Raw genomic sequence first — 26,020 nt, 5'->3', positions numbered from 1 at the left:
GAACAACAACAAAAAAGCAGTAATAATAAATCAAGCTTTGGGAGTGCTTTGGGGAGATAGACCTCAACAACAAGCTTCCCTCCACCCTGCCTCCACTGATCATATCACTTTGAGACTGGACTAGTTAAAACAATGCATCTATGAACTGAAAGAGGACAAACTAGACACATTGATGAAAGTCAGAGAGAAGTAAAGTTGCAGACTTTATAAAGGTCTAAATGTTGGAGTCTACTAGAGAGCTATTCCTCAGGAGAACTCATGAGGACTCCATGAAAGGAGAAAAGGATTTCCAACAATCCAGAGCTATGAGTTTACCTTTTTACCAAATTAATTTTCCAAGTTTGAGTCCACTCTTCCCAGAGACATTGTCTGTTCAATTGAAGAGCATGTTCCAAACTTTTGGGGGAATTAGTTTTCTACTAACGTTATACTATATTAGTAAATATTGTTTGTACAATGCTTAATTAATTCTAGCTGGTAATCAATGTCAGATGGGAACTTGCTATATAATTCAATCCTTTCAGGGTGAACCCTAGAGCCTTGAGAGGAGAATTAATCATTTTCTTCTAGGGACTCAATCCCGCAATGGGTTGGGAAAGTGACCCTGGAGGGTTTCTATATAAGAATCAATAGTTAAATTCAAATATTAATCTTTCTAAGAAAATAACCTTTTAAAAAAGTGTCCTGATGACATTTTGTCCCCATTGTGATGAGCCAGAATATTGTCCTTCAATTACATTAAAATAATGTCTCATTGATCTGAAAGATAATTGAAGTTTATTCCTTTGAGTACCAAATTATTTTTATTTTAATGACATGATAGAAATCTTTCCAAAATGTGCTCCATTTATTTTTGCTTTCAAGAACATTTTGGGTTATTATCATGAATATCAGTTACTATACTATGCTATAATAGTGGTACGCTGAGAGGTTCCCCAGGCAGTAGGTTTCTTTGCTTCGGTGTGAAATATAGCTCACCTAGATCGTAGTAGAGAATTTGACAGTTTCTCATGCTTTTCTTATTGGGGATATAGAGAAATGGACATTAAATGACATATTTAGAAAGGTTTGGAATTTGTTAAAAGGCTGGACTCAGAGAGTAGTCATCAGTGATTTGATGTCAACTTAACGGGAGGTGTTCAAAGGAGAACCCAGGGAGCTGTTTGGCCCCTGTAATATTTGATATTTTTATCAACTACTTGGGTGAACATATGGATGGAATGTGTTTCAAAATTGCATATTATGTGAATGTGATAGTTAATGCCCTGGATGGCAGTCAGGATCCAAAAAATTTAACAGGTTGGAATAGTAAGCTAAATTTAAAAAGATTAAAGTATAATAGAAATAAATGGAAAATGTTACACTTGGGTTCAAAGAATCAACTTCACAAATACAAGATGGGAGAGGCATAGTTAGACAATAGTTTGAGAAAGATTTGGGGATTTTAGTGGACTGCAAGCTCAACATGAATCAACAAGGTGATAAGGTAGCCAAAAAAGTGAATGCAATTTGGGGGTGAATTTGGAGAGCCACACTATCCAGGAACAAGAATGAGATAGTCCCACTTACTCAGACAATTTCTGGAGAAATCTTTGGTTCTGGGCATTGCATTTTAGCATCCATAAAAATATAATCAGGATGGTGAAAGTCCTTAAGTCAATGCTATATGAAGTCTGGTAGAAGGAACTGATGTTGTTTAACATAGACAAGAGATGACCAAGGGGACACGTGCTGGCCATCTTCAAGTATATGAAAGGCTATTGTATGGAAAATTAGTTATACTTTTTTCTATTTGTCTCAGAGGACAGGACTAGGAATAATGAGTAGAAGTTGCAGAGAGACAAATTTAGGGATAGCAATATGAAAACTACTAAAACCCCTACCCTCAAAGAAATGACAATTTCCCATGCTTTAGAAAGCCAGCTAAGCATTCTTGCTTGAATTGTATCTTTAAAAAGGCAGCTAGGTGGCACAGTGGATAAGCACTGGCCCCGGAGTCAGGAGTACCTGGGTTCAAGTCCGGCCTCAGACACTTAACACTTACTAGCTGTGTGACCCTGGGCAAGTCACTTAACCCCAATTGCCTGACCTAAAAAAAAAAAAGAAAGAAAGAAAGAAAAAAATAGGCTCTGAGCAAAGACCTCCTCTATGAGTTAAGTGCATCAGCTTTAGTGTATGGAGTATATGGCATCTAGTTTGCTTGTGCATAGACCTTTTTCCCTTTTAGGTTCTTGGGAGAGTTGAGATAGGTGGATTAAATGCAGGTTTGCCAGTTAATGTTTAACAATCTACTCTCCCTCTTCCCTCAAAAAAAAAAATCCTGTATAGAAGATACTTTTGTTTCATTTGCATAGTTAACATTTACTCTATAAGTTTCTGAAGTCTAGTCAATCAACAAAACAACAAATTTAACCCTGATATGCAATGCTGGCTGATTTCTGAGGTGTAAATGCTCAACTCATAGTAGATCAGAACACCAATCTTAAAATTTTCAGTGTAACTTAAAGATTGGTGTTCTGATCTAAGTATGAGTTGGCTCTGGTATACCACTGTGGACAAGTGACCTCTGGGTTAGTGAGGTGTTTTATGTAGTAAGAATATTAGAAGTTTTCCAGTCTTCATGCTCCTACAAACATGTCACATTAAAAGCCTTCCAATCTCTCTCATATATAGTTAACAGTTCATTTGAGAGATCAGGGTCATATGCTTTTATCCTTTAGTTGAATTCAGAGGGTATAGAGAGGTAATCTCACTAAGTGGAGAGAATACTGGGCTAAGTCAAGAAGACCTGAGCTCAGATCCTGCCTTTGACACCTACTGTATGACTGAGCATGTCACTTAAATGCTATTTGCCTCAGGCAAATCTCTAGGATTTATCTGCTAAGTAATGTGATTGGTAGAAGGAATCCATTATGCTAAGGAATTGCAAATCCATCACATATTCAGAAAGTAAGCTCTTGAAAGACAAAGAATACAGCATACCCAGCTTAACATTAATAGTTAAAAGGCTTTCTGGGTCTTTCGGTGGGTAACATTCTTCTCCTTTTAAATATATTTTGTTTTTCCCCAATTACATGTTAAAACAGTGTTTTGAGTTTTTTTACATTTAAAAAAACGTTTTGAGTTCCAAATTCCATCCTGAGCCGGTAACGTTCATAACATGAATGTTTATTACTGTTTTGTCTTCATGAGTAATTCAAATGCTTCCATAAAAAGGAACATTACTTTGTTCAGCACAAACAGCTATAAAACACTTAATTGACTCAGGAAAATTTACCCTCAAATTTTGAACAAGGCTTACAATAATTAAGCCTTTATTTCGATAAAGGTTCTAAGCCACATTTTTAATGTATGAAGTAGTATGGATCAATTAAATAAAATTGTGAATCTTATTTCCTTCCTTCCTCCTTCCCTCCCTCCTTTCCTTCCTTCCTCCCTCTCTTCCTCATATACCAGTATAGAGATACACTGTCAGGACTGTGAACTACGTGTGCCATAATTATGACCTCAGTTATAATGAAAAGTGTCTCAAACCACCATAGCTTGATAATACTGAAAGAATGGATGAAGGAAGGAAGGAAGGAACAAATGAACAAACATTTATTAACTGCTTGCTAGGGACCACTCACCTTGGCTATGAAGACAAAAGCAAAGAGAGTCCTTGATTTCAAGGAGCTTACATTCTAATAAGAAAACAACATAGGAGAATGGTGAGGAGGGAGTGGCACTATGGTCTGTAACATTACAAGGATGGTGACTTACAGAGGTGTGTGGAGAAATAATCTATAAACTTTTGATGATGATCTATGAGTATATATTGTCATAAGGTTATGAAACATGAGTTCAATTAGCATTGACTTCAGATGCCATAGATAAGTTTATTACTTTGAATAGCTCACAAAGCAAAAGGGAAGCTTTATTTACATATAGCCTTTTGCCCTGCTATATTTCCTGGGACACTTTTATGGAATTCACTAAAAACAGCTGGCTTCCAGGCACAGTTTGTCGCAGTTGGCAAAGAGAAGGTGTAGCGGCAGCTTTACATAGCAGCTGGATGTCATTTTTGTGTTGTACTTTTTTTGGTGTTTCAAAGGTAAAACAGCGGCCCTGTTAGGCTAATAAATGGTCGGGTAAAGAGGCAAATTTAACTCAATTCTCTACCAATTGGAAACCCAAGCTAGTACCATCTTCCTCTTTCTTCACTAAACCACTAACATGAATTGTGTAGCTTAGAAAAAGTAGAACAACGAGAAGGATTGTTGAATATGAGAAGAAAACAGTCATCCCAAGAGACCAGTCAGAAGTATTCATTCTGGGAGATAGATTTACACAGCTACTCCTCTAGACAAAAATACACACAAAATAGAAAAATGTTAAGATTAATCAAGTAATTTTATTTCATATTTACCATTCTGCAGCAACCAACATGAACATCTGGGTAAACAGAATCTCATGAAATAATCTGCTGCAAAAGCTGACTTCAGTAATACACGCACATGATAAATTCAACAACTCTGTTCACTGCCAGAAATAAAAAAAAAAATGGCTTCAAGAGCAAATAACACTGATTCATACTGTGCTCAAGCACTAGTCAACAAATCTATTAAACTACACAGGGAAAAGAAATCAGAGAGGCTTTGTTATCTTACTAGGGACACCTTATTTAAATGGGTGGCTTTACCTCTTTATACCAACAGAAATAGGGAACCTCCCACATCATTTAGGATGTGATTATAAACACAAAATGTTATAATCAAAAGCAAGTTCAAGAAATTTCAGACTGCAAAAACTTGCAAGATACAAAGCTCAAATTCATATGTTTCTTTTCTCAATTATGAATACTTTCACTAAACATAAATATTTTAACATATATTAATTTTTTCCGACATTCAAAATTGTAAAGTCAATATGGCAGAATTATTGTTAAAAGCACATATGTACAAATATTCTTTTTCATACATAAAGTATTTGGCATAATTATAACAATCATACTGCATACACAACTGTTTGCTTTTATTTTTTTTTTTACACATAATGGTATCTCTTATTAAAATTAACCAGTTATGTACAAAAATACTTGAACATTTATTATAGAAAACCTCTATAACCAGCCTCAACAGCGTATACCTGCTGGATGGTTTCATTGAGAGAATATAAAAAAGTGGTCACCACCTTCCAGTTTAAGCTATCGACAAAAGCAAACACAGTTAAACCAACATGAGCTTCCCAACAAAAGAGGGAAAATCTTTTAACAGTATGATTTTTAAATACAGTTCATACGTCTATCAAGTGAGTGTTATAAACAGTTAAAGAAAAGACAAAGATACAAAATACATACTACAGACAAGGTGCTTTTCCACACTCCTACAACTGGGGCATTAGCATTACTCGCTAGATCTACAGATGCTATGTTGGGAAATTCAAACTAGATTGGACTACAGGTATCCTCTCCAACCAGAGGACAAAAGGGGGATCATCAGTTAAGTGAGAGAAACTCCATTGTTAAGAAAGTAGAGTTGGAAGGAATTTCCTTGTTTTGTGAAGAATTGGGAGTCAATAATGCCTTTTCCTTTTACAAGTTCTGATGCCATGTAGTTGTACTAATCTATATTCTTGAAGGGTTTTTTTTTTACCCCTTCACTTACACGTATTGATTTAATACTGTCCAGCATTGATTCCTGTATTCTTGTTAATGGGACACATTCATTTGTGCCTATTTAATACAGGAACATTTGTTCCTCTGCAATGACCAATTTTATGTAAGAACCTTCTGAAGTCAGCAAGTACAAAAGCCAAGTAAACATTTCTACAGGGTCTTTTGCTTAGGGTAGCTGTTGGAATACTGAAAGTGAATTGCACCTTAAAAAGAAAGCAATACAGTGGAGACAAGAACACTGAAGAATTGATATCAATGAATCCTCAAAGTATAGTTTTACATATGTAGACAGCTGTCAAACTTCAAACATAGTCTGAAAGGAGTGTTTTGTCTCCAGAACAAAGATACTCCTCAAACTTGATTCTTGCAACCCCTTCAATATATCCTTTAAGTAACTGGCCTTCAACCTGATTTCCAATGATGTTCGATTTTCATTCTGTTTGTGAAAAAGCCAGAAACTTCAGCCCTATTTACAGAAGTCTTCTAGAGTAAGGACAATTGTGTTAGAATGTGCACTGATTTAAATAAGCTTTCTTGTAGTATCAAGTATTCAGTAAAAAGTATACAACTTTAACACAAATGACAGCATTGTGTTGATTTTAGATTAGACTATGTAAAAAAGTAAACATAAAAAGATACAAAAAAGTCTATATCACTATTTACCACTTTCAAATTAGAATGTTTTAATGAAATTCTCTCATCCACACTTCCTGTAATATCTGGCCTTCTAGATCAGTAATTTTATTTAATATTGTGCAACATAATATTAATAAGCAAGTTTTATTTCATTTATTTAAAGAAAAATCTGGGTAAAATATTAAAGTGCCTACACTAAATTTCTTCTCACCATACTTTTATTACTTTGTAAACGGTAAAGAATTCATTGCGAGGGAGTAGAAAAGTGACTTATAGTTGAGAGACCTTCCGAGGAAGGGGTCTGGGCCGAGGGACTTGCTCAGTCCTCCTGCTGCCATTCTCTAGGTTGGTTGATCGTGCCAACAGAGGTTTGGGTGGCAAGGCTGGAGGCTCCGAAGTAACAGGGATGGAAAGGCTGTGAGGTAGCGGAGCAGGGCGTCTCATATTTCGTTCATAAACGCTGTAAGGAGGTGGTGTTTTACTTTCCTTCCTCACTGGCTCTTCAGGCACACTGTAGGTTGACATGCTGACTGTCTGTTCATTCACTGGATTTTCAAAGCCTGAAGTTTCAGATGTGCTACACCGGCTCAGAGATGAGATCCCACTGCTATAGCTTCCTGACAAGACTGGCGAGTTGGATATTAATCCTGACGAGTGATATTCCACTGGAGATGGGGTAAATGATTGCATGGAACCCTGTTCAAAAGCAAAATGAAAATGGAAAGAGACAAAAGAATGAGAAACAAAAGCAAATAGAGTAAAAAGATGAAAGCAGAGAGACAGTAAGAGAAGCTATATTGAATGGATAGTGAATTGCCCAGACATCTTCTTTCATCCGTCTTTGTCTATTGGATTCCCTAGGAATCGAGCTCTAGAACTGGAGGGGAACTTGGAGACCATCCAGCCCAACCTATGCATTTTATAGATGAGGAAAATGGAAACTCAGTAAGCATCTGTTTCAGGATTTGAACTCAGGTCCCCTCACTCCAGAGCTGATGTCCTTTCTACTATGCCACATCCTTCAAAGTTTTGCCTGACTCCTGGGTGGTAAGAACCTTCCCAGGCAAATCATATAGAACATTGTGCTTTGCTCCTTTTTATGTACTAGGATCTTATTCCCTTCTCTCTTTCTAGCTTCATTGGACTAATATGACTCCTCCTCCACACTCTGCAATTCAGCCAGGTGGGCCATTCTCCTTTCCTTGGCCTCATAGTCTCTCTCTTAATGTGCACCTCCAGTATAATCTTCTGCATGGAGCTTTTCTTCATCCCTTCCAAGTGCTCCTGCCCTCCAAACTACCTTATATTTTAGTATTTTTTATACATTTGTATATATTTATAGTCTCTCCCATTGGAATGTAAATTCCATGTGATTAGGGATTGCTTTCTGATTTGTACTTACATCTCCAATGCTTAGTACAGGACCAGGCATGTAAAAGGCACTGAAAAAATGCAGGATGATTGATAGTATTAGGTCCCTGAGAACAAGACCTATGCGTTATCTAAACTTTGCTCTCCTTCCCTTAATGTTTTTTGTTTTTGTTTTTTTTTTATTTTGGCAGGGCAATGGGGGTTAAGTGACTTGCCCAGGGTCACACAGCTAGTACGTGTCAAGTGTCTGAGGCCGGATTTGAACTCAGATACTCCTGAATCCAGGGCCAGTACTTTATCCACTAAGCCACCTACCTGCCTCTCCCTTAATGTTTTTAATATTGGGGGGTTTTTTTGTCATTAAAAACAAACCTAAAATGCTTACTAGCCCATCCCATCACCCACATGATTAGCCTTCTCTCTCTTTCTTTTTGCCTTCCTAATGATAATAAAGGTAAACAGAAATGATCAGTGGCAGTTGGAATTCTGGACAAATGTGAAAAGAGACCAAAGAATTAAAAGGTGTGGAACAACAGAATAATGTTGAAACCCCTTAGGGGAGCTGGAAGAAGGAACTAGAATCTTCAGAGATCGAGGCAATGAGGCAGAATTTCTCTGAGTACCTAACCTAAACAGAGTCTAGGAAAAAACGACCCTATTTTTACATAAGGTTCTAGAAGGTTGGAAACAATCTACTTTCCAAGCTATAAAATAAGACTGAACCTGCTTTCTTTTGCTTTCACTCTAGATTGTTTTCTCAGAAAAGTATCTTCAAAAATCTCTCTTATTTTTTAAAAGAAAAAAAAAAAAGCTGTCTGGTCCCAAATATCCAATTCTAGGCAGTCTTTATATCATTAAGGCAATTTCTTTCTTTCTTTCTTTTTAATTACATTTTTTTTCTTTTCAGTTCCAAATTCTCTAACTTCCTCCACCCCCTTCCCTATCCAGTGAGAAGGTGGGAAATATGATGCCCATTATACATATGAAGTCATAAAGGCCATCTCTCTAAAAGATCCAAATTCATGACTGTGTCACCAAAATATAGCCTAAATTCCTGGTGGAGTAGTTAATGCTACTCATTAGGGTCTGGTTCTTATTCTCAAATTGTTTTAACTTGGTATCAGTGTGCCCTCTAATGTAATTCTGGAGTGACAACACGTGTGCTATCTAGTGGCACTTAGATTTCTAATCTGTTCTTCACATTTTCTCCCCATTTAAACGAGGAGGGACCAACATATGTCAACATGCCTGTGGTCAGTAAAAATACATTCAGGTCAGATATTCTGTCCAGTGCGAGTATAGGCTGTAGGTTAGGTAACCTTTTGATGGATTTGTTTTCTTTGTTAGGAATCATCCATAATATTTCCTATGAGCAACAGCAGGGCTAGGGTGCCAGCCTCAACCAGAAGAGATGGGTTTGATTCTTGGTTATTTAATAGCTGGTATGGCATTAGGCAAGTCCTTGCACCTGAAGCCTTAAGTTTCCTCATCTATAAAATGGGGATAATATTTAACTACCTATCTCATGGGATTCAAATGAGATAATGAGAGTAAAGGACTTTAACATCAATAATAATGATGTTAAAAATAACTGACATTGACATAGTTATTTAAAATTTGAGAAACACTTACTGTACATCTCACAATAACCAGTTGAAGGAGGTACTAAGGAAGTGTCAAAGAAAGGACTTGAAACTAGGATATCATAATAATTATATAGTGCTTTAAGCTTTGCAAAATTCTTTGTAGATGTTAACTCATTTGATCCTCATGACAACCCTGTGAGGTAGATGCTATTATCATCTCCATTTTTACAGATAAGGAAACTAAGGTTAAATGACATGCCCAGGGCCACACAATTAAGAAGTATCTAAGGCCAGATTAAAATTCAGGGCTTCCTGACAAGTCCAGCATTCTATCCACTACACCAGGCTGCCTCATAAACAATGACTATTAAATCAAATCTGCATAAAGTCCTGAGTCAACATGTCACAGCTCTGCCAGTAGGTAATAGGGCAAATATAAAAACATGAAGATGATACTCCCTCTTCCCCTTTTTCAAGCTTGACTGACCCAACGTGAGCCATGTTAGGAAATTCTACTCTAGATATAAATATTAAAGAAAAAAAGATTCTATTCTACCATTATATATGTGTGTGTATTTTTATGTTACATATAAATACACATATGATATATCTACCTAAACATACACACATACACACCCCTTCTCATTAAATAACGCCTGCAGACCTTTTGGCTCTCGAAGTCTGATTCAGATTCTACACCTATCCATTCAGAATTTAAAAAATGAGACCATTTAACTCACCAGCAAGTTGTTAGAGTAGAAAGTGTGGTAGGAGGAATGAAATCACACTTCATTGTGATTTCCTCCAGTTTTGCTTGGAGGGCCCTTAACTTGTACAATCAGGCATTATTAACAATGCAGATGACTCAAGGTCTCCTTGACCTGCCACAATTTGTTTGGAGAGGCTAAGTTGTCTCTCATTTCCATTAGCTTCTAAACACCTCATCAGCACAATGGACATAAAACCTGTGTGTTCTCATACACTCAAGTGCAAAAATTCTTGAAATTCTCACTTCAACCACATACTCACCTTCATTGCAATAGCTTCTAAAAAAAAAGGTGATTATGCTAAAATTTAGATCTTATATCGCCAAGTGATTATATTGACAATCCTAGTACACTGTCTGATTCAATTTGTTCAATGCAGTTCTTGGTTTCCAGGGTAGATGTTTTATGTACTGAAATTTTAAATAGCTTATGTCTTCATCCCAATCCAAACTTATCTCTTTGAAACTTTTCCAATTTGTGTCCCTCCCTGATTTTGGATGGGTAGAGGCACTTGGGCTCCCTTCTTCTTCAATCATAAATATACATTTCTAATTCACATGCCAGCAGGCTATTTCAAATGATCTCAAAGAAAACACAGCCTGCATTATTAAGATGGATGAGAGTGATGCATAACAAAAAATAAACCAACACCATAGCATACCACTCCCTTCAGAAAAAAAAAAAAGACCCAATAGGATTTGAAGAACCGCTACCTGATTTCTAATTTGTGTTATTGTTTTCTTTTTTTTCTTTTCTTTCTTACTTCTCCCCCTACCCCCCCCCCCAACCCCCCAGGATCACACAGCTAGTAAGTGTCTGAGGCCACATTTGAATCCAGGGCTGGTGCTTTATGCTGCGCCACCTAGCTGCCCCAAAACAATTTTTTTTGGTGTTTGTTTTTTTTTTTTTTTTCAGTCAGGTTGGACCCAAAGCTTGCTGAAAATGGGTGGGGACTTTTGACTTCTCTTGCATTTAACTGTTTGTTGGTCTTCTTGACTTAGGTGTTTCTTATAATTCAATGCTTATTTAACAATACCTTTTTTCTCCCTCTGTGAAACAGTCTGTGACTGTTTTGGGAGAATGATGCCTGTGATTTGAATTTGTGCCTTGTGCAACATTCAGGAAGCAGGCAACCAACAGGGAAGATAACAATATTCTGGGTCCTCCCCTCCCCCTTTTTCCATGGGAAACTTTCCTATGTCCTTGAGTAATCTACTTCCAATACCTTCTTCCCACCTTGGTGCATCCATGAGTATTCTGCCTTGCCTTCTCTCTCCTATTAAACAGTAACCTCCTGGAGGGCAGGAACTGTCATTTTTTTCATCTTTATATCTCTAACACTTAATACAGTGCTTTTGTACAAGGCACTTAATATATGCTTGTTGAACTAAATTATCTGCTTGAGGATGAACACTCTAATGTACACCTAAGAGGCATGAGTCTGAGGAAAAGTAGGGATGTGAAACTTTGTCTCCTCTGGGAAATATACCAGATTCCTGTACCTTCATCGGAGATCGCCCAGCAGGAGAGGGGGAAACTGATGTCCCATGTCTTGCTGGTGAAGCTGTAAATAGAAAGATTTTGTTTCATTTCGAAGAAGCCAGATGATTCATTCCAAGTAGCCTCTCCATTTTTAAGGAGCCCCCCCCAAATAAAATCCCCTCCCTTCTTCCCATACCCAAGGTTAGTATGTTAAGCCACCACCAGAATTTGCTTAGAATAGACCCTAAATGTCCACATATATAAAACTTCAAGGCTACAGATATCACTAACAAATAACAAATTACTGTACTCATAAGGGTTCATGCCAAGAGACAGATGTTCTGAGAGTCTGGTGTTTCATTGATGCAATGATAGGCACCCTGGAGTGCTGCCTGTGGCCCAGGTAAAGGAGGACCACAGGTCAGAAATGTAGCAACTTATAGCAAAATCATGGGCAGCTCCTTTGACCTTTCCCTTGCCTTTTGAATACTCCTGAGACACACAGACAGACTACATGTGACTATGTAAAGACAAGAGAGATGAATATATCTTATTTGTGTTCTCTCACATTTACACCCAGAACTACATATCGTCCTCTAAGTTTTTTCAAATGTGAAGTGAAAGGAATCAGTCAATACCAGAAACTTAGTAGGAAACCATGATGCTTGGTCTAGCCTCTCTATTAATTAGATTCTCCTTTGATGCTAAAATATTCACAAACCAGCATTTGTGACCACAGTGCTTTCTTCCACTTAAAAAAAAAAATACATTGTGTATCGGGGAGGGGGGGGAGTGTATAGGCAACAGTTTGTGATCAGAGTTGAGACCAAATTTCTACTTTATACTCTTAAGCACACAGCAAGACAAACCTCTCTATACTATTCACAAGTACATTTCCAGTAGAACCACATTAAGGGTTGACCCGTTTCTCTAGAGATCTCTTTTTTTTTTTTTTTTTTTTTTGCGGGGCAATGAGGGTTAAGTGACTTGTCCAGGGTCACACAGCTTGTAAGTGTCAAGTGTCTGAGTCCGGATTTGAACTCAAGTCCTCCTGATTCCAGGGCCAGTGGTCTATCCACTGCGCCACCTAGCTGCCCCCCTCCAGAGATCTTTTTAGCTATGGATCAAACCACAACTTACAACACTAAATTGTAAACACAGTATGATATAACATGGTTAGCCTACAAAGAGAATGCTTGTCAGATCCGCCTATACCCATTTCTATACCCACCATGTTGCTTTAGAATACCTGGTCTTTTAAGTATACCCTGTTCAGTGACTTAGAAGAAGATGATTCAGTGACTGAAAGGAAGAAATGCAGACAGCTATAGATCAACACAATAGCAAACACAAATGGAAACTTCACAACAGATCAGTTATGCAATCCATGCAGAAGGAAATGTAGATCTCTTGACTCACATCCTTAGGTCAGGTCTGTACTTAGGCTAATCGCATGCATGAGTTGTCCACTGGCCAATGTAAAAGTCAAATAAATGTCACCACTGGATTGTGTGAGATAATCCAAATTACTGGGAGACACCATAAACACATTTCAATGTACTTACTGAAATAAGACTTGAAATCTCATTTCAGTAGCAATATTATTGTGATTTCTACAGTCCTACCAAAAGAAGGAATTCCAATAGTCCTGTGTTTGAATGGATGACAATGTATGTGTATACATATAAATATGTGTATATGTATAGATACTCCCTAACTTGCAATCAGAGCTCAGAGTAAAAGGGGAAACATTGGAAAATAACTGACGTGCTCAGTTTTTGATTCTCAGAAAATGAACATATCATTTATAAATTGAATCATTAAAAGTCAGATTTGAGGAGGAATCTGTCTTCAGTCCCCAATCTCCCTTGCCTCCTACCCTATAAAGGTCATGTCTGAAGTTAAAGTGTGTCCTATTCGAAAAATCAAGTCCTCAGGAGCCTCTAAAAATTCATCCTTACAGCCATGCTTTCAAATTGGCCTTCCTGTGCCTTAGCCTGAAGTGGGGCAATAGATTGCTGCATCAGAAACACAAGCTGTTAGTCTAGCTGTTAAATCATACAAGAGCCATTTTAAAGAAGCAGTTATAGATTTTTTAGGAGCCTTTCTGCCTTGACAGATATAGAACATAAACTCAGAAGAGCAGACTACTTGTTGGGGGGGTGTGGGGGGAGAGAAACAAAAAGAAAGAGGCTATGAAATCATCTTTGTTTCCTTAAAAAAAAAAAAGACTGGAGAATTTAAGAAATGCCAAAGGGGTCATTTCAGAAAACTAACAAAATACAACCCTAGTTATCACGGAACAAACAAAAGGAAGTTTCATAAAACCTCAGAAGGACTCTCTAATCAACAAATAAATGATGATTGTTATAACTATCAATCCTGCTATGTGCAAGGCACTCTTTGTAGCCAATCAATAACTGCTGGATTTCTATTTTGTAATGACTGACTTGGTTTCAGGTCAGAATAAGATTAGAAAGAAAAATTAACTGAATTAGCATCAAACTTGACAAGAACCAGTTGGATAATGAGATAAAGAAGATGAGTTATCAAGTTTAGGCAACATCTCTAAACCTCTGACGATGATATTGTGGAAGGTGTCACTTTCCTACAAACATCAGAGTCAGAAGCTGAACGCTGCTGGGCTGAAAGGTTCACTGGCTTGTTCCAGTATTGATTTTCTTCAATACTTATAGGAGCTCAGAGGAGAAAGGGGAAAATTAGAAAACAAGTGACCTACTCAGCTTTTCATGCTTAGAAAATGAACATCTACCTTTCTCTGAGTAATTCAGGATAAGGTGGAGTGATTAGTAAAAATTATTTTACAGAAGTGATGGCTCAAATACCCACCAGTCTGTGTGGGTCTTGGAGGGACAGGGGGAGATATAAGTTTCCCACTATCCAACATGTTCTTGGCTTCTTTCCCACTGTCCAGGCTCCAGCTGCTAGGGGTGGGATTCACAGCTGGAAGGGAATGAGAAAGCTGAAATACACATATTTCCAGCTCTTCTTTGTGACTTAAAGAGCCTTTAATACCAGGAGAAAGTTAGAATTGCCCAAAATGAGAATTAAAGCAGGAAAATTAAAAACCAAAACCAAAACAAAAAAAGATCCAATAAGAAAACTTCTGAATACCAAGCCATTATTTCATGGGCTACTTACAGTGACATTTGACATTTAATTTGGTGCTAGTATTTCTCTTCACTTCAGTCTAGCTGTCAAATAGAACTACTTAACTCTAGGCAGGATTGTAGAAGCTGGTTGAGAATCAGAAACTGTTTAGTTTCTTGATAACAGATGGCAGACATATCCTTGAGACTATTTTAAAACTTGGTTTCTTATGAAACTTTCTTGGCAAATAGCACCCCAAAGGAGAAGCAATGAAATGCTAACATCCCAACTGTTGGGCAGTGCTATTTAAAAAGAAGGAACATGATAGACAATCAAAACAACTGGATCATGTGCTCTTGGAGGACAGATTAGGTCCTGTGTCCTTAGAGAAATTCCCAAGTGAATTGTAGTGGGTCACAGCGATGCTAGTGAACAGCTGGGTTATCATTGCATTTTTCCCTCATGCTCTCTGATTGCCTGATAAAGTGGCCCTAGTCTCCAGAAAGATGTTGAAATGTAGAGCAAGCATTTTTCAAACAAGGGCACTGAAGACAATCTATTTCTTTCTCTCTCTCTCTCTCTCACTCACTCACATACACACACACATTATGATACATATGCATATGAATACATGTATACATATTATATATGTGTGTGTGTGTGTGTGTTATACAAATGCATACACATACAACCTGGTTTCAAAAACAAAATGAGTTCAGCAGATCTGATGGTTAGCTGCCTACACAGACATTGCCATCTGCTGGCAACTTCAAGGATTTAAATCTCATGGATAACACTGTACAAAGATTAGAATGAACAATGGCTGAGTACCACAAACAATTAAGTGGACCCCACTTGAAATCCTTTTAAAAAAAAAATCCAGCCAAGTTCCTTTTGAAGTAACATTGCAAGTGGAAGTGAATAATCTTACATCTCTCCATTCAACCTTCAGCATTCAGTATTGGATTTGTAAGCATCAAAGTGACATTTTCAGCTTTTATATTCTACTCGGTTGGGACCTAAGGGATCTGTGACTTGTACTGAAAAGTTTTATATTCATTTGCTAGTACATTCAAATGAAAGTAGGGGCTATGCTCTTAATGAAGGGCAATTAAAATGCATTTCAGCAAGGACATTTCCATTAAAGGCTCTTGATTCATTTGTCTGTGGACCTCTTCCACATTTGAAGCTTGACCCTGCAAGAGGCAAATGGGTGATTTCCTGAAAGACCATTTTTATTCCCAGATAGATGAGGAGGACATGTTTAATCTGCATTTCATTCTCTGCTGTGCTGCACAGATTGATGCTAATATGCTATTTGCAACAAAGAATGTGGTTAGTTCTTTTGCAAGTGACTTTCAGACAGGAGACATTCCATTATGCACTGGATTGTAATTCTTAAATACCATTTAATTGCACTGAGAGCTAAGCCAGTGTCACAGCAAACAACAGATGAGTCTGGGAGACAGCACTTTGTAATGGAGATGAAGAATGGGGAAAGGAAATCCATCTAGAAAGTTACCATTCTCTCTATGCCAAACAAGTAACCTAATTGGCAACCTTTTATTGCTCTTGTTGTTCTAAGGAATAGAGATTTCCCACAGTGGCCCATTAAGGCACCAGCAGATATCCACTAACTGAGAATTGTCTTTCTTGTTCCCTGTACATATATTCAAACTTTACATGGAAACAAATTGTGAGGAACAGAATCACGAATGTAGATCTTTCATTAAACTGCCAAAAGAGAAAACCAGTTTTGATTATTTAAAAAAAAAATTTCACTGACAAGGGCAAGGAAATTCTACATTAGACAGACAGAAGACTGTTCAAAAGTGAAGACAAAGTAAACACTAGCATGTGGACTGGGTTTAGACCCACCTTTATCGGGCGCTGAAAGGTTAGGGTCACTTCGAGGCAAAGGACCATCTCCAATATGATTAAACAGCATCCTCTGGAAATTCAGAAGAGTTTAATGTTTCATAATGCAATAGAACATGCTGGCTTATTATACTCTTTAGAAAGTAATATTTCACAATTGAACTTGGTTCCAAATAATTTAAAGAATGGAACAAAGAACCTAGAAACAAAGAGTCTGGTTATGCTTTAGGGGAAAAAAGCAAAAAACAAAAACAAAAAACAGAAATGAAAGAAAGATGATGCATTTTTTTTTTCAGAAAAGGAAAACAACATTCAGAAGTTGGATTGGTCTGTGTAGAAATATGAACAAAATTGGTATTTAAATATATTTTAGAAGGAAACTGAATGCTATGCAATTTTAATGGTCAATCTAGGTCCTGAGGAAGAGATGAGAAAATTTCAAAGATGGGGGAGGACTATGGGTGTAGAACATTACACATACTATCAGACTGATGAAAAAGAGAGTTGATCCCTCTTTTCTTCTTTGTGACAAAGAATGATCCTCTGGATAAGAGAGTTGGGAGAAATATGTGGTGATGATGTTAAAAAAATCAATAAAAATTTAAAATTAGATTGATTTTTCTTGAATTCAATGTTAAACATAATCTATAGAACATTTCATAAATATGCATATATGCTACTATAGTAAAATCAACATGAGAATTAAAGATAAAATGTTGGTTTCAATATTTATGGTGAATAGGCTTTATACTAAAAAAAACTTAGAAAGTTTATATATTAAAAGTTAGAACATGTGACCTCAAAAATAGATAAAAACATAGCAAAAGGCATGATTTGGGAATTCTTTGTTGTGTCAACACAGTGTAAAATTTCACAAGGGGAGGAACTCAAGAGATTCCAAGTACCCATGACTTCCTGAGTCCTTTCTTTATGTTGGCAGCATTTTCCTTGAGCAGATGGAACAACACTGAAATTCCCTTGCAACATCAAATGACAAAGGAAAATAAAAATGATTAGCTAGTTCAGCCAAATGCACTCAGACTTAATTTCTCAGAGATACCAGAGTATTACAGATGAGGTTCCTTGGGATTATAGGAAGATCATATAATCATCATGAATGAACCAATCAAGTCAAATATCTTTTTTTTTTTCAGTTTTAAGACATAGCTGCTGTTCTCTAGGAAAAAAATAATATGGAGAAGAAAAGGATGCACGGAAAAAATAAAACCCTGCACTTCTGTTAAAAGACAGAAATGATTTAGAATTTATTTAGATTTTACCTGCTATATGTTCAGAGATGAAATTTACCCCCACATAATTTGTAAGACCAAAAGGTATTGCGAATCTTCAACTTTTTACACCATGTTATAACTCTTAAAATATCTTCAGATCCCTTAGTTTCAGTGAAATTTCTTCATGTATACAGTAGAAAAGGAGATAGAAAAGACATCTCCCTCCTTCTATTCACCTTGCCTCACAAAGTGTATAAGCTCCTTGAAGCCCAGGGCCTATTTCCTTTTGATTTTGTATCCCTAGGGTCAAAGTACAGTGGCTAGCCCACAGCAGACACTTAATAAATGCTTATTGAATGAACAAAAGAGAGGGAGGGTTTTAAAATATTTTCCCCTAGTTGTGGTGATCTCTATTCACCTCTATTATACCTGGATGTCACAAAGTAGGTGCCAAATATAACTTTGTCCCGTCATGTTTAAACACATTAAAGGTATTGCTAAGTAATATGTTTCCAAAGGAGTCTAAATCACAGAATTTCAGAATTCAAAAGGGACCCGAGAGGTGATTGAGGCTCACTGATAACTGACAGATAATCTCCTTTAAGGATTCTCAGACATGTGGTCACCCAGCCTCTGCTCGAAGCCCTCCAGTGAAGGGGAAAACCCCATTACCTTTTGAGGCAGCAGGTGCTAATGTTCTTAGATGGTTCTAATTGTTAATGCCTTTTCCCCAGCACTGAACTGAAAGCACACTTTCTGTTTCCCCACTGATCCCTGTTCTGATCTCTGAAGCTAAACAGAACAAAATGAATACTTTTCTTGCAATGGCAGCCTTTCAAATGAAGTTAATTATCATGTCCCCTTGTAAATCCACTGTTTACAATCAATACTCCTAGGGAATGGTAGCTAGGTCTTGTCATCCTCTTCATCACCCTCCTCTGGAAGGATTCTAATTCACAGAAGGCATCCTGGATGATGTTTAACACACATACCGCATTCTAGAAACATTACAAGCTGCATGAAGTTGGGAGGCTGTGACCAAGAAGGGTAAAATCAAGGTCAGAACCTTTATTTCCCTCCATGTTCTTTTGGCCAGACAATACCATATGTATTTTGATGGCTAATATGACTAAAAAGGAACTCTCAGGCCATGGGCAGAGAGAATGCAATTTGTATACTATATGCAGTCAAATTTGGCATTTTGTTCCAACCCTGTTTTGCCTGTGACATTGCCTTAGAGAAGCTCAAGTCAGCTTCTCTGGAGAAAAAATACCAGTGGTTTTAAGCAGTCCAACATTCGATTATTACCTTTTCCCTTGCACCTGGTTAACTAAGCCTCCCATTCCCATGAGTGCTACCTGTGAAGGCTCCGTGGGAGTAGGATAGATGGCACTGCATGGTCTCTCTCTAGGAGACAAGCAAGAGTTTTCTCTGGAATGTTTGTGTTTGTCAGACAGGAGAGGGGAGGCTAGAAGGAAAAAAAGAAGGCGAGATGGTCAGTCTTGTGGGGACGGGGTATTAGGATGCATTCAGCGGGGAAGCCCCTTCTTGAATTCCCTACTCTCTCCAAATTAAGACCCATATTTTCTCTGCAGCTTGCAGAGTGAAGGGTCCTTAAGGAGGAGTTTACTAGGGCATGAAGAGATATCTGGGCAATGTCATTTCCACCTCCTACTCTGGCACTGACCTCTGGCACTGGATGGGGCTGAGCTGGTCACGTTAGGTGAAGCAGAATGAGTAGAACTCAAGCTTGAGGTAGATGGACTTGGCTGGAAATACATGGGAAGTTGTTATCAAACTATGCTCACAGGCTTTAAAAAATACAGAAGTGCTTTATAAAGGCTATACACAACTACCAATTTTTTTTTGTTAGCATGTTATCTTAAATGAAAAGACCCCTTTGTAATATAGTAAGATGCTATTAATTCAAAATGACTGAAGGAAGGAGTTTGAATTAGGAATATGAATTATTCAATACTTTAAAATAAAAGAAGTTCCATTATTGTCAAGGATGTACCATAGCTCAAAGGTTTTAGCTTATAGGGATCCTTATGGAATCTGCTTTTACAAATAGATAAGAATGTGTTTGAAATATTATGTCTGAAATGGCATTCTTACTTACTTGGCTAGAGTTTGTTTTATCAAAACTTTGTTTGTCTCCTAGAACAGTGCTCTGCACACAGCAGATGCTTATGTGTTTCTGGCTTTTTTCAACTGCTTAAGAGAACAAAATGGTTCTATCCTCTTGGTAATTTTGCTGCTGTAATTTGGTTGATAAAAGTTGTATTTTCTCCCCCATAAATTGTACAAAGTTCAACTTCAGACCAGGTTCTTTTTGAACTACTACAAACTGCATTTTGGCGGATTTCTTAAGATCATTCATTAATTTAGAGTTGGAAGCAACCTTCTAATATTATAAAGAGGAAACTGAGGTCTAGAGAGGCTAATTAATTTGACTAAGGTCACACAGGTAGTACATGGCAAAACCAGGATTTGAACCCAGAACCTTTGATTCCATTGGGTTTCCCACTTTACCACATGGTCAGATGGTAAAGTAATCAAAAGTGACAAATGTCATGCTTCACGCAGCTGATTTTGCAGTACATACATCTTTTCATCACTCCCCACATTCACATATATTTATAGAAATATATATAGGAGGGTAACAGTGAACAATGATGAACTTTGACTACATAAATAATTGACAAAGCTAAACTATGTTATGTTCTTAAAATAGGGAAAAAAAAACCAAACAAAGCACAAAATCCCCAATCCTGTCACGTGAAAGAAAAAAAGACCACTTAAAATACTAAGAATATCCATCTTTCCAGTTCATCTTGAGATATCTAGTGTGGATATCACCAAAGAACAAAATGATAAATAGGTTTCCAAGCTTGCCAAGGCATAGCTTTATTAGGTTTTCCTCACTGTAGGGACATGCTTTCTCAGAGCAGATGGGGCAATTTTGGAAGAAATACTTTCCATCATCCCAAAGAGAACAATACTATTATAAGGCCTTACAATATAGATAAAGTCTTCTGCAAACTCTAAAACGTTGTAGAATTATCAGTTATAATGGTCACCATTATTATTATTAGAGGTTTGCTCTAATTGCTTGTTTTCATGTTCACACTTCTGATATAACAAAATGATTAGGAAGTTCTATGGTTGGGGTGGGGAGGAATGAATATATAAATACAACCAGATAAATAAATGATATTACCTGCATATTAAAGACTTCATCAGAGCTTTCTGATTGCCCTGTGATATTGCTTACTTCAGCAGAGGCTTGTGAGGACAATGAAGAGGAAGAATATCGGTTGACAGCTGGGTAACTTAATGGGCTGTTACAGAGGGAAAAAATGGTTGTTAACTCAGTCTTGGAATTGCACTTTATCACATGCTGGTATGGCATAAAACTGAAAGAAAAATGTATACATCACATTTTGTCATCTCCCATTTATCTCAACAGAGTCAAATGTTTGAGTTTATTTATTCCTCATGCTGTTGCTATTTTACCAGTGGCAGATGTCTGCAGCTGCCTTGTAGGTTAATTATTTCATTAAGAAAGAGTGTATTTGACAAATTATGCCATAAAGAATGAGAGAATTGTTTCATATCATCTTGTGAAAATGGCAATGACTTGAAATATAAAATATAATTCAGTCTCTGACTTACCTACGCCTAGGAATTACTCTTGCACCATCTGGACTCATAGAAGCAGGTGCTGAGTTTCTACAGACCCGAGGACTTCCATTAGGGAAATGGACAGGACTGGCCTGAATACATGCAGAGAATTCCTAAGAATATGTTACAGAAAAGAAATGCTATTTTAGAACTGTAATCAAATAAGCAAAGTAACTTGTGAGAAAGCATTTCAATACATTAACTATGAATTCTCCTCTTAAATAAAAATTTCTCATAATATATAGGTATCTTAATGTAAGTCAGCTTCATTATGATTAAATGCAACCCCCCATCCCCCCCACCCTACCACCACCCTTTTTTTTAAATGACATGAACGTGGTCATAAGACATATAACAGTTGAGATTTTTCTCTGTACAATAGTGCAGTATAACAGAATGACCAAAAGATGTCACTATTGGTTGTTTAATCCTTCCTTTAACCAAAAAGCAAATCACTTCAGTCAGACTGATGGCCCATCCCCTCCACGGCCCATTGGTGTGATGTCTTTTGTGCACATACCTGTATACCCAAGCTTGACTTCATCACAAAGAACTGGTCAACTAGCTTTTTATGTAGAGGTCTCATATCTTGAGGTACAAACTTCTCATGCACCGCTAGGCCAAATTCCAGAATCTGTGCCTTTATAACAATAATAATATAAAAGAAAATATATTCATTAATAAAACAGAGTTCTGACCCATTGCCTCAACACATCTTAATCAACAAGAGCCCAGACCACTTTGCCAATAGGGAAAGGACGTTTCTTTCTTGTTGAGTGCAGGAAGTGTGGGCAGGAGTACATGTTGGAGAGCATTTGATAGGTATCCTGCCTCACCATAGGAAAGATAAGGCTGATTGTTCTCAGCTCTTCACAATGATTCCTAACATTTTCCTTTTTTCATTGGTCTTTTATCCATGATCCTCTTCCATCCCTCAGAATTTTTGAGATGAGAAAAATGAAAAAAAGTTTATATAATGGTGACTAATCCTCTTGCTTGTTTTACAGATGTGTATGTGTGTGTAGGATTGAGATTGTAACTGTTGGGGGTAGCCAGGTGGCTCAGTGGATAGAGCACTGGCCCTGGAATTAGGAGTAACTGAGTTCAAATCCGGCCTCAGACACTTAACACTTACTAGCTGTGTGACCCTGGGCAAGTCACTTATCCCCCATTGCCTCACCAAAAAAAAAAAAAGAAAAAGAAAAAGAGATTGTAACTGTTATTTTATTGGCATGGGGGAACCGAACTTTTTGTTCTTGGGACCCCTTTACAACATTCTTAAACATTATTGAGGACCCTCCAAAGATCTTTTGTTTATGTGGGTCATATCTACTGATATTCACCATGTTAGAAATTAAAACATCTTAGTATTATTATGCAAACAGTTTTGACCCTTCAAATACCTGAAAATAGTCTCTGGGACACAGAGAGATCTCTGGAACACCTTGAGAATCGCTGGTATAGGCAATTTCTGATAAGGAAACTGCCTCTACCAAAGCAGACCTGTACCTTCTCTAAACCTTACTGCCTTAAGAGCTGTTAGGGACATTTGAGTTACTAGAACTGCCCAGAACACATGGCCAATATGTGTCAGATGTGGGTCTTGAACCTAGTTATTCCTTTGTTTTAACAATTTATGAGATTTGATTTTTCACACATAATGTAAATTAATTTCTTTTTTTTTTCCTCTATTTTTTGGGGGCAGGGCAATGAGAGTTAAATGACTTGCCCAAGATCACACAGCTAGTAAGTGTCAAGTGTCTGAGGTCGGATCTGAACTCAGGTCCTCCTGAATCCAGGGCCTGTGCTTTATCCACTGTGCCACCTAGCTATCCCTGAACCTAGTTATTCCTGGCTCCAAGGAAGGCTCCCCCCCCATAGTTTCATATGTTTGTATTTAAATATCCTCATATATCTACTTTAAGGAAAGATCAACTCTGCCACCTAAAAAAGTCATATGCCTACAATGGGCAGAAGGAAATACACACAATTGCAATTCCTTTTGTTTAATTATGGATAGTATTGAACTTCTTTGATCTTGATAGGAAATTCTATACTTTTAAAATATGCTCAAATGAACAATTTTTTAAAGTAGGATTTAAAATTAATTATTGATCCTTTCACTGTTAGCATTTTATTTTTAAAGTTTTGGTTCATGGAAGCCTAAAAGATATGAACAGTATGAACTCAAGTGGGTTATAACACTTAAGGACATCTCAGTCAAATTGGGGTCACAGTTTTCCAAATGTTTTCTAATCCACAGATCACTCTGGTGTGGGCAAGGGAGTAAGGAAGAGTCCACAGACCTTTGTGCTCAACTACTTTCTCTTGAAAAAATTAAAAATCCTCATCAGAATGAAAGGGAAGAATGGTACTACTTTTGTTTGTTTGGGTTTTGCAGAGCAATGAGGGTTAAGTGACTTGCCCAGGGTCACATAGCTAGTAAGTGTCAAGTGTCTGAGGACGGATTTGAACTCAGGTCCTCCTGAATCCAGAGCCGGTACTTTATCTACTGTGCCACCTAGCTGCCCTGCAATGGTACCACTTTTGATGAGAACCCAATGATATGATGTCTGGATTGAAAGCATGTCATATAATGTTGTCTCATCCCTCAAAAGATAATATTTTAAGTCAATCAATCCATCCCCTGTTAAAAACTTAAGCAATTTTTAAAAATTCATATTTTTGCAATTGTATTTGAAAAAAGTTGACAACAAATACTTTAGTGCAGTTTCTCAACCTTTTTGTGTTATTCGTCCCTTTGGCACTTTGGTGAAACCTATGGATCCTTTCTCAGAATCATGTTTAAAATATGTAAAACAAAATGCAAAGAATTGCAAAGGAAACCAATTATATCAAAATATAGTTTAAAAATAAGTTCAGGGAGGCAGCTAGGTGGCGCAGTGGATAGAGCACTGGCCCTGGATTCAGGAGTACCCGAGTTCAAATCAAGCCTCAGACACTTACCACTTACTAGCTGTGTGACCCTGGGCAAGTCACTTAACCCCAATTGCCTCACAAAAAATAAAAATAAAAAAATAAGTTCATGGATCCACAGTTAAGAACTTCTGCTTTCTTATATGTAAAATTAAAAAAAATTATGTGTATCTGTATCTATATCTATATCTATATGTATATAGATATATAGATATAACCTATATCAGATTACCTGCTGTCTAGGGGAGGGAGGGAGAAAAATCTGAAATTGTAAAGCTTGTATAAACAAAAGTTGAGAACTATCTTTACATGTAATGGAAAAAATAAAATACCTTATATGTAAAATAAAAAAATTTAAAAATTAAAAAAAAAAGAACTTCTGCTTTAGTAGAAAGTTGATGTGATTTCTACAGCAAAGCATTCACAGAACACAAGTACTTGTGAGAATCTACACTGGGATCATAGCTCTAAGATCAGGACGGAGCCTTAGAGGCCTTTGTAGTTCAAACTCTTTCTTTCCTAGATCCCTCTTGATTAGTTCAAATCCAGCCTTAGACATTTACTGGTCCTTTACCAGCTAGCCACTTAACCGAGTTTGCCTCAGGTTCTCATCTGTAAAATGAGCTGGAGAAGGAAATGGTAAACCACTCCAGTATCTTTGCTAAGAAAACCCCAAATGGGGTCACAAAAAGTTGGCCATGACAAAAACGACTGAACAACATGTTTTATTACTTCTAAGATGCACGAACAAAACAGTTGCGGGTACACTCTTCCTGGAGGCAGATAGTAATTTTTCTATGTCTCAACAGATTATTTCATCAGTTACTTGTGACTGGAAAAACCCCATCTCCTCATGGCTAACCTTCTGGTGAGAGACCTTACTGAACTCAGCTAGATTTGCCCTGCTCACCAGCCTGTACATGATATGTATCTAGGCAATAGATCCTGGGGTATTTAAAAAGAGCCATCACATAGCAATAGCAGGCAAGATGGTTAAGTGGGTGCATCATCAATTTTCTTTCTTACCTGCTCAAGCATCAGCTCTCTCAAGCGTGTGATTTTCTCTCCATCTTCTGGGTGGTTTAAAATGTATTCTTTTACAAAGAATGCCTGCCCAAAACACAAACATTGTCAGTCACATCCATTGCATCCCCTCAGGCAGATACACAGATACAATTTTTAAAAAACACTGATCTAGAGGCAGCTAGGTGGTGCAGTGGATAGAGCACTGGCCCTGGATTCAGGAGGACCTGAGTTCAAATGCGGCCTTAGACACTTAACACTTATCAGCTGTGTGACCCTGGGCAAGTCACTTAACCCCAATTGCCTCACTAAATTTAAAAAACAAAACAAAACTAAACACTGATCTTTGCCTCTGAGGAACCTACAATCTAATTTGGGGTGAAGACAAGCCATATGTGCATGTTTAATATAAAGATCAATGGATTTGGAGTCAGAGAACATGGGTTCAAATCCTACCTTTGTGTAGACTTTGGACAAGTCAGTTTGGACAAGGCACTTTGTGCCTCAGATTCCTTAGCTGTAAAATGAGGGAATTTTAGACTAACTGGACTCTAAGATCCCCTTCCAGATCTCATCCTATGACCTTGTGAAAACTTCTTCAATACTTCAAGGATCCATCATCTGTCACTGAGGTTCTTTCCTCCATGTGTTCTA

General features: G+C 37.4%; 1 protein-coding gene across 7 annotated transcripts in view; it reads right to left on the bottom strand.

The window, feature by feature from the left end:
* Window positions 1-4,373: 4,373 nt before the first annotated feature.
* Window positions 4,374-26,020, bottom strand: part of DOCK4 (dedicator of cytokinesis 4) — a 572,917-nt gene continuing 551,270 nt past the window's right edge. For 4 of the 7 annotated variants that reach the window (XM_043965823.1, XM_043965817.1, XM_043965819.1 and 1 more), the window contains 10 exons: window positions 25,370-25,453; window positions 21,927-22,046; window positions 21,398-21,519; window positions 20,943-21,063; window positions 19,407-19,488; window positions 19,078-19,187; window positions 16,488-16,560; window positions 14,349-14,462; window positions 11,519-11,580; window positions 4,374-6,988 (listed from right to left, as the gene is read on the bottom strand). In XM_043965823.1, the coding sequence (XP_043821758.1) occupies window positions 6,563-6,988; window positions 11,519-11,580; window positions 14,349-14,462; window positions 16,488-16,560; window positions 19,078-19,187; window positions 19,407-19,488; window positions 20,943-21,063; window positions 21,398-21,519; window positions 21,927-22,046; window positions 25,370-25,453 (1,314 nt within the window). In that variant the 3' untranslated portion in view covers window positions 4,374-6,562. The remainder of the gene's footprint in view (window positions 6,989-11,518; window positions 11,581-14,348; window positions 14,463-16,487; window positions 16,561-19,077; window positions 19,188-19,406; window positions 19,489-20,942; window positions 21,064-21,397; window positions 21,520-21,926; window positions 22,047-25,369; window positions 25,454-26,020) is intronic. The other 3 variants (XM_043965820.1, XM_043965821.1, XM_043965822.1) reach the window with 3 other exon arrangements.

The sequence above is a fragment of the Dromiciops gliroides genome, chromosome 5, assembly GCF_019393635.1.
Source record: "Dromiciops gliroides isolate mDroGli1 chromosome 5, mDroGli1.pri, whole genome shotgun sequence".
Taxonomy (NCBI): Eukaryota; Metazoa; Chordata; class Mammalia; order Microbiotheria; family Microbiotheriidae; genus Dromiciops; species Dromiciops gliroides.
Note: the sequence above shows the minus strand (reverse complement) of the source record. Positions and strands in the feature narration are given on the sequence as shown.